Source organism: Phaenicophaeus curvirostris, chromosome 8 (genome assembly GCF_032191515.1).
Source record: "Phaenicophaeus curvirostris isolate KB17595 chromosome 8, BPBGC_Pcur_1.0, whole genome shotgun sequence".
NCBI lineage: Eukaryota > Metazoa > Chordata > Aves > Cuculiformes > Cuculidae > Phaenicophaeus > Phaenicophaeus curvirostris.
In genome coordinates this window covers 11,629,408-11,641,965 of record NC_091399.1, presented here as the reverse complement: position 1 = coordinate 11,641,965, position 12,558 = coordinate 11,629,408, and the positions used below count along the sequence as shown (strand labels likewise).

The 12,558-nt window shown below is 40.7% G+C and overlaps 1 protein-coding gene across 2 annotated transcripts in view; it reads left to right on the top strand.

Moving 5' to 3' along the window:
* ATF6 (activating transcription factor 6) overlaps positions 1-12,558 on the top strand; it is an 82,994-nt gene that overhangs the window by 29,229 nt on the left and 41,207 nt on the right. Inside the window, exons 14-15 of one of the 2 annotated variants that reach the window (XM_069862463.1) lie at positions 1,905-2,019; positions 3,848-4,326. In XM_069862463.1, the coding sequence (XP_069718564.1) occupies positions 1,905-2,019; positions 3,848-3,892 (160 nt within the window). In that variant the 3' untranslated portion in view covers positions 3,893-4,326. Of the gene's footprint in view, positions 1-1,904; positions 2,020-3,847; positions 4,327-12,558 lie in introns of those variants that run through there. The other variant, XM_069862462.1, reaches the window with a different exon arrangement.

Here is a 12,558-nt window from a genome sequence, read left to right as displayed (position 1 = left end):
TCTAAATTTTGCACTATTAAAATTGTGGTTCTTGGTCTATAAAGCACTGAGTCCACAACCTCATTTCTTCTTAAAACAAGCACATGTGCAACTCTGTGGCTCATAACAGAATGCCCTTCAAACTTTTATTGATGCTTACTTGTAATATTGTAATGTGTTACTAAAACAACTGGTAGCTTTGCACCTGTTTTCCAATCTTAGTTCCTCCCTCCCTTTCATGGAAGAGTCTGTATTGGGTACTCTTAAATGCCCAGAGGTAAGTTTATAGTGTAACACTGAGAGCACTTGTATCACTTGGAATTTGGGACTGGTGATAGACTTGTTCCATGGACCCAGGAAAGCTTTGTGAAGGCCCAGTGGTTTCCTAGTGCTTTGGAACAACTTTCTCCCATGGCTGCATTTAGAATTATAAAAGGCTGGGTTTTAGGTCTAGCTGTGTCTTCTTGAGCGTGGGTGAGCAAACGGATCTGTGGGAACTGTTTTAAATTTCAGGATGTGTTTTACTGAGCAGTTGTGTGGGTGTGATGCCTTTTATCATAGCAGAACTTGAGTTCTGAATCTCATGGGTGGTTTGGTGGGCTTATTCGTTTTTATGAATGAGTAATCAAGCTCAAATTAGTTCCAGTCTTTGTTTCCTGTGTGTGAAGGATGTTATCTGATTCCTTACTTGCTTAGCTCTGCTAAAGAGGGTATTTAAGGTAGAGCTGCCTGCTCCTGATCCCCCAGGATTTACACCCTCAATCCTGTTAAAGGGCAGCTGGCTTGGCAGCTGCATTCCTTTGGCTGCAACAGGGCTTGTATTAGCAGTAGGAGAGGAGATAATGACAGACTACTATTACTCCTGCTCCAGAAAATCACTTGATGGACTATTTTGGTTCTAAGATACACATAACTATATACACCCAAAAAAGGTACAAATCTAAGTGAGCCACCACGGTTTAAAATCTGGGTCAGGAGAGGACAGGTTGGGAGGGATAGCTTGGTCTGATTTTGCCACAAATACTGCTAATAGACAGTATGCTATTAAAGTGGGAAAGAATTAAAATGACTGGTTGAGGGTCCAGCTAATGGCTTGCCTAAGTACACCTTTCCAATTTGATTAAACATGTTATTTTTTAATGGGGCTAGGGAAGTATATGTGATAGCAATATATGCTGGGACTTTCTCACCTTTCCAAGACAAGCAGTGTATAAATACCGTGATTATCTAACTTGCCAGCGTTTTTGCTTAGAGTATTTTAGACAGTCTCTTTTCCTCATGTCTGATGTATGTAAGATGAGAATTGTGGAAAAGAAGCCAGAATTATGTGAATATCTTATTTTTACTCAACTATCTAAATTGAAAGCCAGGAATAAATCTTTCTGCTGGCCAAAGAGATGCCAACAAAAAAAATAATTGATGAGAGGGAAGGTGGGGTTGTCACTTGACAGTAAGTGAAAAGCTCTGCTTCTGCTAAACTTTGCACTTCTTTCTATTTGAGTTGTTTGGATCTTTAGCAGTAAAAAAAAAAAAACTATTAAAAATTAAATCTTATTTCACAATGATATGTCATTCTAAAATTTGCCAGAATCTATTTTCAGAAGTCATAACAATTTTTCAGACACTATGTTGACTTTTGAAACTTTTTTCATTCTCTTAAGCTAGCAAGCAGGTTTTTCCCAGCTGAAATGCATGAATAAAATCAAGCCTGGAAAAGTTTCCTGCAGCAAGACCTTTAAGTCACCTTGAACTTTAAAAAAATACCCAGTAGTTTTACTGTCTTCGCCGGTGTTCAGTGTTCCTTAGGCTTTCCTCAGTGGATGAAGAGCTGCTGTTCTTTTGAAAAGCAGGTCTTTAAAGTCAATGTCTCACTGAAGTTAGCTTTCTTGTCTAGAATAATTACCTTCCTCCCTTCTTTATTTCAGCAAGAACTCAGGGAATGAGCTGCAAGTGTATTATGCCTCTCCGAGGAGCTATCAAGATTTTTTTGAAGCTATTCGCAGAAGAGAGGATACATTCTACGTGGTGTCATTTCGCAGAGTGAGTGCAGTAGTTGTTCAATATTGGCATTTTATATGTATCCATAAGACCGTTTCTAACACTGAGTGTCTTTTCTTGTAATGCAAAAGGTGACCTAGCCAAGTTTGAAGCTAATTTTTTTTCTTTGTAAGTCATTCTTCTGTATATCCTTTACAATACTATGGCTGAATCGTGGTATTTGCAAAATACACCCATCACGTTTACGTAAGAGAGCTTCACAGAAAGTATTGAAGTGCCAGGGCAAGACAGCACAAAACTGCATGAACCCTGTAGCTAAAGACTTACTATTGGACTGCTAACATGCGTCAGAATAGTCAACTGGAAATTTATTTAATAAGTGGATAAACCTTCTGTAATTCTGGGTACAGAAATACATGCACCCTGTGAACAAATTATTTTTACTAGCTTTTACTAGCTAGATTATTTATATCTTCCCCTAAAACACTTGCATTTGCAGTTTCACGTGTTTCATATTGCAGCTATACAGGGCTCTGCACTGGCACCATTTTTCTCCTGTTTTGTGACTTGTAAGTCACGACAGATGAGCAGTTCTGCTGTCTGTGCTGGGATACAGCATAGGCTTGTGCTGCAGCTTTGTCAGGCACATCCTCGCATCTGCAGTGCAATTAGTGGCAGTAAAAGCTGTTTTAAAATGGAATTCCAGGTGTTCAATTGCACTTTATATACTGCAAGGCTGAGTGATGTCAAAGCCAGGACAGCTGCAGCTGTGAGAAGCTGCTTGGGATCTGGTGATAGAAATGATCAAGGCAAACAGTGGTTGAAACATCAACTGAGGGTTGGGAGAATTTATTCCTTCCCTTTTGCAGAGGTCTTTGACATGTCTAAGGACCCCATTATGATGCATATCTCCCTGGCCTGAACCTGGGGTCTTGGCTTGTTAAGCCTCATGCCTTGCTGTTTTGCAGTTGTAATATTAGATGAGAGTTGTTATATGCATGCTTAGGCCCAGTGGTGGTTTCCCTCGGACCTTGATTTTGTTTCCTGATTATAGGAGTGTCCTGAAAGGGAACCTGGGGTGGTGGGGAACCAGTAGTTACTAGTACAGCAGCTCATCCAGCTACAACCCGTTCTGTGTAAGAGCACACAGATGAGTGGTTTTAGTTTCTGTGGTGTTGTAATTCTACCAGTCTGTAGATACCATGTTTACATAGGTAATACATTGCTTTTTGACCTGCTCTATGGTAACTTTCTTAGTTTGTGAGATGCACGTCTTCAGAAAAGGTTCAGGCAAAATAAAAATAACGGTGCTCTTGTTAGGATTACGGTTTTATGTTGAGCAGAAATATGAGGCTAGTTTCCAGTCTTTGGGATTACTGAATTGTGTCACAAGGCTGGAATTTTGTTATTGAACACTTGGCATGTTCTGATGTTCTTTCAGCTAGCAACACAAATGCAGCCAGCACCAGGCCGCGCATATCCTGAGGATGAGTATAAAGGAGTGGAGAATTGATTAAAAAAGTTTTTCCGCAAACTCAGAACAAAAAAATGGAATAGTGCTCATCTAGTTTACTTTCAGCTGTTGCTGTAGTCCATCTGAAAGCTTGTAATAGTACATAGGTTCTGTTTACACTGTCAGATAAATGACCTGGAAGTTGTCAGCTCTCATTTGGACTTGCAGAGCTGTTCTTGGAAACAGTGTGTGTCTTGTGCCATGGAATCCTTACTGCTTGGCTTTGCTGTATTGCAAGGAGAGATGTGGGGACTTTTTAAAATAATCTGTTAAGTTTATTTGGTAGCAGAGCTGTTGGTATTTCTGTCCACAAATCGAGGGCAGTTTTATGCATTACTTCATTTATTATTTTAACAGAGGAGGCCTGCTCTTGTGACAAGCTCTGCCCTGAGGCACTTCTAAATGGCTTCCTTGAATTCTTTTGTGAGCACAGAAGAAAGGACTCCTGCATAGCCCAAGAGATGCCATCAGCAGGGCCCCAGCCATGGAGGTGCCCTTTCACCTTCCTGGGAGGACCACTGACTTCATTTTCTTTGAATCACAATTCTCTTTTCACTGTTGATTAGGAGCTGAGGGATGGGACTCATTTCCTCCTCAGTGTCATGGGACAGTTCACTCGTGCTGCTTGCTCTCTTTTCCAAGTTGGAAGGCAAGGCCTGGAGATGACAGATTTTGTTCTATTCTCTGGGTGTTTGCCATACAGACACTCCCAGGCACTTAATAAGCTGTTACAAGGTGTATACAAACAAACAGGAGTCATAAAGTTGAGAGTCCCAGGGAGTGGATGGCTCTGGTATCAGTGATGATCCTGCTCCAAGTGGAAAGTTGGACTTAAGGATCTCTAGAGATCCCTTTCATGTGATGTCTTTGTGATCCTATTTTCCCATGCTTTCTGCTCTGTGTGCAGTGTCACATATCCCAGCATCTCTTCTGGATGCGTGGGCTGAAATGTAATAAATTTTTATGTGTGTACTACAGGAGTTGTGCCTTGAGTTCCTTGGGTTTTCTAAAAAAAATACTATTTGCTAGTGCTGCCCATGGCACTCATGTTGCAGGACTTAGCCAGGGCTTCGAAGGTGCAAGGTAGGGAGGCAAAACTCATATGTGCTATGTCATCTTCTGGTGATGCTTGGTACCTGTGAGACCATATTTCTAATGGTCTTTTCAACTATATTTTCCTTTTTTTTGCCATGGAAGGCTTGCATGTCTGCACACTTACAGTTGGAGTTTGATTTTTTTTTTTCCTTTTTTTTTTTAAAGGAAGAGACATAGGAAAATATAGTAGTATTTGGATCAGCTGGGTCCGTACGAGAAACTGGGCTTTCACTCCAGGACCCTGGGCAAGTTAATTTTCTGCTGTTGCCATGGGATCCGTAACGTCATTTTTAAACAAGAAGCGTGTAACTGATAGTGAGTAAAGAATTCTTGTACTGAGACAGCGTTGTCTCCCAGCTCTGTCGAGTCTCAGCAGCCAACATCCCTTGTAGGCAGGGCTCATCACCATTTATTTCTCGAGATGTTAACTTGTTACTTTTACTTTTGCCTTATTGCTTAACTCTTAGGAAGCTGTTGTTTTCAGCCTACACTTAGCATTGCAGAAACTGACATCTGGCAATGTGACATGATGTGCATTTTCAGTAGGACATGTACATACCTTGGCCTGCTGCGTGTCCCTAAGTGCTGCAGCACTCAGTTATGTCTTTGCAGCCTGCCTCAAGGCTGTCATGGTTTGGGTGGGTTTTGGGAACACATTCAGAGCTTTGAGGTCTGTGCAGCAAGTACTGAGAACAAGTTGCCATGCTTCTGTGAAAAGGGCACAGTGGCTTAAGCTGTGCTGAAGCACATTCGAATTTCCAGTTGGCGTTGAACTTTGCCACTGTTTTTCCCAGGTATGAGAGGCAAAACTGAGTCTGTTGCTCTGCCAACACCTTTGATTTCTGCTCTTTGATATCAAGTCTGCTTGATCTGTTCTAAAACCCCAGAAAGGATAGCTGTAAAATTCAAGTTGGTATAATGGGCCCTGTCAGTAGGGAGATAGACACCTGGCTGCTGCTGCAGCTGTTCTGTAAGCCTGGCACCCAAGCAGTTCTTAGAGCTGCTTTGCCATTGAGAATTCAGATCTTGATGTTGTTTCTAAAGCTACTTGAATAGCTAGCTTAGTTTGAAAGGTAATTAAGTAAATCTTTGAAGAAAACAAATCCATTGCAATTTAATTTGGAAAAGTAAAAAAACCATAAAAAGGCAAAAATGCGTCGTAAGTCTGTTTCAGCTGATGTTTTGTAGCTGGAAATTCTGTCCTAACGTATTCTTTTCTCCTATTTTGTTACACTTGACAATAGGTGGTTTTTACTGAACATGAAGTTTACTGCTGTTGACTTTGGTTGCGGGTTTCTGTAGTCTAGGATGTATAATTTGGTCTTCCTTTCAGATAAAACACAATAATTAGACTCATGTAAACCTGCTCCTCCTAAAGAAGCAGTAGTTGATTTATATTTTGAGTCCTGTGGGTTTGCAGTTGCTGCAAGTTCCTCCTTGAGGAGGCTGACCTTGGCTATTTAGACAGAAAAATTACTTTATCCCAGGATCCTAGAATTTTAAGATCTTGTGCTGTATTGTGTATAGATGCTGAGAATAATTGAGGGTAAGGACATAACATCCATGATAAAACCACCTGTTCCTCTCAAAGCAGAGGTCGCCCTTTAGTCTGTCTTCTCTGTGAGGCCAACCTTTGTCTTCCTGGGAAAATCTGAGAAAGCAAACAGTGTGCTTGACTATGCTTGAGCATGCCCTGAAGCTCAACGAGCCAGCCTCTGTCAAATTATGGCTGCATTTGGCTTTCAAATTTGAAAATCCATTATGAAACCCTCCTGTTTCCATCTGACTGTCACTAGTGAAAATGCAGTCTGACCTGTTGCATTCTTTGTTACAAATTCCCTGTTTTCTGCCTCAACTGTGGATTTTCTCTGTGTCAAAGAATTTTTGCCTTGCAAAGCCCTGGTATTCCTATGAAAAGAGTGAAGCGAGCTTTGGTGTTTCTCTGTCATCCTTCCTGTTGTGGAATATTTCTGGCAAGTAGGGAGCAGGGAGAGCTGGCTGTCAAAGGTATGAGGAAGTGGTGAGGAGAAGGGCTCTTTGTGGTCTTACAAATACTCAATTGGGGAAGACATTGCTTTTGGTAACATCTTAGAGCTGTTCTGGTTTAGTCTAAAAAGCTCCAGAGAGAAATTAAGAATGCAAAACTAAGTCTATAAGTGTTGGACTGTAGAGCACGAATGGTCTTGCATTAATCCTGGGTTTGTCAGACTACATGCGTATGAAACCAACAGAGCTCTGAGTTTAGGTAAGAAGAAGCTCAAAATAAGATTTTTTTAGGTTTGCAGCTGGAGGCCAGCTGTTCTTTAAAAAGCATTTCTACCAACACCTTATAGTATCTTCCAGCAAAGCCTCTGATTGCTTTGTTATTTCTCACTGTTGTTACTCTGCATTTTCTAGAACTTTTGTTCCTGTGTGAGAACATACTTCAAGAGTAAAGAAACAGGGGGGCTCTGTGTGTGCTTCAGAGGGGCAGATTCCAGGCAAGCAGGCTGAGTGGAGAAGAGAAGGAGCCAGGCAATGAGGCACCCTGGATTCATAGTGAGGAGAACCCAAAGGGGAGCAGCCAGGAGGTACCAGCTGCAGCATAGCCTCTTCTGGGTAGCAGCTGTTTGGCTCAGCCGAACAGTGATTAAGAGGGTCTGAACAAGCGTTGAAAACACCTTTCTGAGGAGGGAGGCAATGCCTGTGGCATCAAGTTGGGGTTTGTTTCCTTTGGAAATGTCTGTTCTGTTCCTAGCTCTCCAAGACATTTTGGAAGCAAAGTATTAGTCACTTTGATTCTTATCTCCTTTGGATTCATTTCAACCCCACTGTCCTTCAAATAATATTGAGAATTAATGTGGTGTTGAGGACAGATGTGTATGCAGGGACAGAAAAGTCACTTGAATGTCTGGCATGGAGCAAAAGATGCCCTTGAGTTTTGCATATATAGTCTTGTTCGTTTGTCTTCTCTGTGGTTGCTGGAACTTCATGAATCATATTAATTCCATCACTAAACTTCTTTCAGCCTTATATGTCCCAGGCCTAGCACGTAATTTGTTTTTTTAAAACTAGTATTTGGAAGGACAATATACGCTATAGATAATTATAGTGAAAATAAAGCATACTGCAAAAAGTATCTCCAAAACCCAAACTGTTTGCAGACAGACATGACCAGTAGTATACATGTATTTAAAATGTCTGTCAAACATGGAGCATGAAAAATTATGAACAAGAAACAGAGGAAGATTATTGGTTTTGGAAAGCCTCTGTGAAAGACCCACTGCTTACGAGAGTGCTGTGGACATAGACTAGATAAGTGTAATTGGGAAGTGTGGGAGGAAGATGTAATTATAAAGTGGGAGTTGTCTCAGTAAAAGAAGTGATGTCAGTATCTCATTAAGAAGAGGGAACAGGCAGTTGGTGACAACAAAGTGAGCAGGAACACAAGCTTATCCACAAACAAGTAATGTGCCTTGAAGCAGAGCAGGCTGGGGAAGTGGAAGCTTTCAAGAGCTTTCTTTCCTTCAGGAAATAACCCAAGTTTAATAATGCATTAATAATACTTTAATAATGCCAAATAATAATGCGGGTTTTTTTAGTGACAGCATGGTAGTAACTGAACAAAATGTGGCTTAGATTATTCTGAGCAGTTCACAGAATGGAATGATGGACTGTTGCTTATGGTCTGCAGCAGCACTTAATAATGGAATTGATGTTGTCTGAGCTCTGACTGTATAGAGTGTAAATGATACCTTCAATGCTGCAGCTGCAGTAGCTGGTAAAGCTGTGTTTGGTAGGAATGAGCTTCTGGATGAAAAAATTGCCTTCATGGTATTGCATTTGCCTTGAATGATAGTATACACAGAGATCGCTTCAGAATAACGATACTTATTTTCTTAGCTGGACTTCATGCTTTCACAGCTGCAGATGACTGATTTTTATTTCTGTTCTCTTTCAGTTTTTATATCTGACAGCCCTGGACAGAGTCTTTATAAAACTAAAACAGGCAGAATTTAGGTGTTCTTGGTTTCATTAGGTGATGGTTTTGTCCACAATAGAAATCCTACCTTTTGGCAAATGTTAATCATTGTAATATTACATTTGAGAGCATTATTTAAAATCTTAGGCACACTTTCAGAGTTGATTTGGGTCAGAAGAAATTATTTGTTTACCGTTTGAATTAATCCTTTTGCCAGTTCTTTTATTTGGACAGCACACAAAGCTTATTTTATGAAGCAAGAGTCCAGGTGCTATCATGGGTGTGTACAGATTATCATCATCTCCCACTGGACCAAACAGAACAGTTTTGGCTTCCAGGTTTTATTTTTAAATCACTTGCACTCCTAAGATAAGTATGATAAAATTAACTGTACATTTTTATCTTTAAACTTACTTGGAAACTTGTGGTTGCCTTTAAAACTGTTTCAGAGTAGAACATAAAACTACCTCTGGGACTCTGTGGTTGCTTATGGCCCATCTGTGGGGTGCCTAACGGACAGGCAGAGTAGTAGCTGCAGAAATTCACTTGCTTCTCATAAAGGACTAAGAAATGCTAGGAGACTTTTTTGGCACCTAAGTCTCCTCTCTATGAATCCTGAAAAGCAGTAGGACCTTTCCCCCAGAATGCAATCTTCTCTTCACTATGTTTTATCACAGCATTGGGATGGGTCTATGGCTAAATGCTGTGATAAAACCTTACAGGTGTGTTCTGCCTCTGTCCAAAGCAGCTTCTCACCATTTAACTCTCTTAAAATATACTTCCATACCAACTTCCACTAGAGCAGGCTTCTTTTTCTGATAGTTAAAGTGGAAAGATGGCTCTGAGAATTAGATTATTTAGCTTCATGCCTGGTCTGGCTTGCTTCTCACTGTGTAGTTGGATAAAATCCAGTTTTGCCAGCATAGTTAATGGAAACGGTCCAGCTTTGGGTCAGTGATTAAGAATTTGGAATATCTTGGGCTGTCTTGATAGGCCTTTCATTCTGGAAACCACTGTTCAGGAAATCCTCTTTGTTTGGATCACAAACATTAAAATGTGCCTGTGAATAATTCTGGCTGTAGAAACTACTTCTCATCAAGTGAAGGCAAAGCTATGCAGTGAGGGGCACGTGAACAACTCAAACAGCATGTGTACCATGAGAGTCCTAGGAAATGGCCTGTCTTTTAAATTCCATGGGCCTCTACCCTTGGAGTCTGGTTTGCAAAGTAAACATTGTTTTGCATAAGTGATTATTGTTGTTCCTTGGTTTTATGACTATCCAAAGTAAGGTTTGAAGTCAGCTGTCTCAGAGAAGTGGTATCCGATATGAGGAAAACAGTCTAAGCTGTGCTTGGGCTGGGAGCTCACTCTGTGCAAGGAAGCTACACAGGCTGCCTTCTCTCCATCAAAGTCCAGCCAGGCTCCTGTGTGTTAAACAATACTCTCCTCTGAGACTCCACAAGTGGACATTCCCAGGCTGTTCCTCCTTAATCATTCCTTCCCTTGATCAATCTGGAGATTCCTGGGTTGGGTCATTTGTTAGCATCTGGAAGGACCTTGTTTAATATCCATTTGAGGAAATCACGTTTAATCTAGTTTTTATGAATGGTCCTGAGCGCTCAGACCAGGAAGTTTTCATCAGAATCAGGAACTCAGTAGGTAATTCCTGGGCAGGTGCCTACTGAAATACAAGGTCAAAAAGGGATAGTTTCACTCTCTTGGGTAGTCTGGGACCAGAAGTGTGTATCTTTGACATTGGGAAAATACACTGTGCGTTTCTCTTTGCGTTTGCTAAACCATCTGTTTGGTACTTGCTTACCAGCTGTAAGCCATACCTCTCCAGCAGACAACAAATGTGCTACGTACTCTATAGGCAAGAAGTTTCATAACTTGTCAAGCTCAGTTTCCAAAGTACCAACATAAAGAACTGTGTACGAAAATGGAACGGAACATAGGCACGCTGTCATTCCAAGGAAAAGGGCCAATAGAGCAATTTTCTTGGTGTAAAAATTTGACAAATGCAGTTAATTCTGGCTTTAGGAGAATAAGAGAAAGTGTAAAGAACTACATTTACACAAGCAAAAAGGAATTCTAGATTCAGGGTAAACACAGAAGTGATACTACAAATGTAGGAATGTCTGTCTAGGTAAACAGTTGCAATGTCGTGACAGGATATTTCAGTTTCTGTGTAGAGTTGTTTAGTGTCAGTTTGGTATGGCAGTCCAGGGTGAGGATTTTACCCACAGTGCATGACTTGTCAAAAGGATATAACAAAGGCGTGTAAAAAGTGTGTGTGTACCTCAGTCTCATTGTCTGGCACATGTGTTTGTAGACAGGAGAGTACAACTGCAGACCTTGTCAGTGAGAACAGCCTGATGTCCCGTATGTTCTCAAATAATTACCAGTTAATTCCCTACTGCACTCCTATCCCCCTTTTGCTCTTCTGGCAGTTATAACCATCACCATCCATTATCCTCCTGCTGATTAGGACCTCTTCGGGTGGATAAGAACTGACAGCCCTTATGACTTACAAAGTCTCTCCAAATCTCAATAGTTGATTTAAGAATAAGTTGTTTGCTTACAAAAGTCACTTCCAGTGACTTGATTCTCATAGGAAATAGACACCTAAGAACAAGACTGGTCAGGATTAAGAGACTGAAAATAAACACAGAACCCTGTACTTTGGCTGTGTCACCGTATGTCTGATTCTGTTACAAATCACCTTTATATGCTCGCAGTGCTTTTTCTGTCTGAAAAGCTGTGTTGCTGTGCTTCTTACCTGTTTTTCCCTCCCAGTAACAGCATGTGCAGTTGTTATAGAACTGTGTGCACTTTTGGTGTTTTTATAGACAAGATTTCTGTGTGATAAGAGGGAAATATTCTGCAGTGCAGTGACTCCCTGGAGTTCGTGTTGCCTTTGTGCAGGTCTGGGGTTGCTCTGCAGAGCCAGGAGAGGTTTGGAGGAGAAGAGAAAATGGAAATGAAAGGCAGCACATACACCAGGATGAAGCAGCCTCAGGCTCTTCATCTTCTGTATATGTTGTGTTGAGGGCCTCATTAGGTGTTTTCATTGATCGACTCTCTAATAGACAGAGTAGAGACTGCACATTAAATTGGTTAATGACAAGCTGAGTGGCCCTCCTGCTGTGCTGAAGGAGAGGATTAGGAGTTAATGCCTTCAGGGTGCTCAGTACCTCTCTGATATGTTGCAGAAATTGTAGTGAGTCCAAGATATTAAATAATTTTGTGTAGAATTAAAACCACTACGGTAGTAAGAAAAAGACGGGAGGGAGCATGGTTCAGATGGTTAAAAAAGTACCCATGCAACTGATGCTATCCACATAGCGAGATCATTTATTTTGCCATAGTGTTTGTAGTCTAAGTGTCTAAGAGCGCACTAATGTACATACTTGTCTAAAAATCTTCATACATTGTTCTTCACAGTCTTATTCTATAAGCAGAATACCAGTAGAGCCTTTCTTTTATGTAAAGGTCCCCTGTATTTTGAAATAGTTAGAAAAGCTGGAAACTTCAGTGGCTTGGTGAAATGTTGTCAATAGGGCATTTAATTTTTAAAACTCACATTTCTGAAAACGGCTCTGTGGTTCTCTGATATAGTTGAATCATACTTTGCAGTATATTGGCAGATGTTAAAATTAGATTGAAACTTCTTGTTTCACGAGCAAAAAGTACATAATTAGAAAACTTGAAGGCAAAAACACTTATTGTAGTTGTATTCATTGTAGCACATGTCACGTGAGATGCCCATAGATAAAGACAGAACTGCACCCACTAATTTCTGCTTGGTATCACTTGCACCATCTGCCTGTACACCAAGTTTCTAAATAATCCTTAATGAAAAGGGTTTTGAAAAATCCACTGGCAGTCCTGTGTAGTATTGCCGTTTTGTTTTTCACTTTCTAACAATTGTGCTCAAACTGTGAATACTCTCAGAATCCTAGGAGTATTTGCTGCAGGGACCTCTGCAGGTCTCCAGTGCAGCAGAACTATT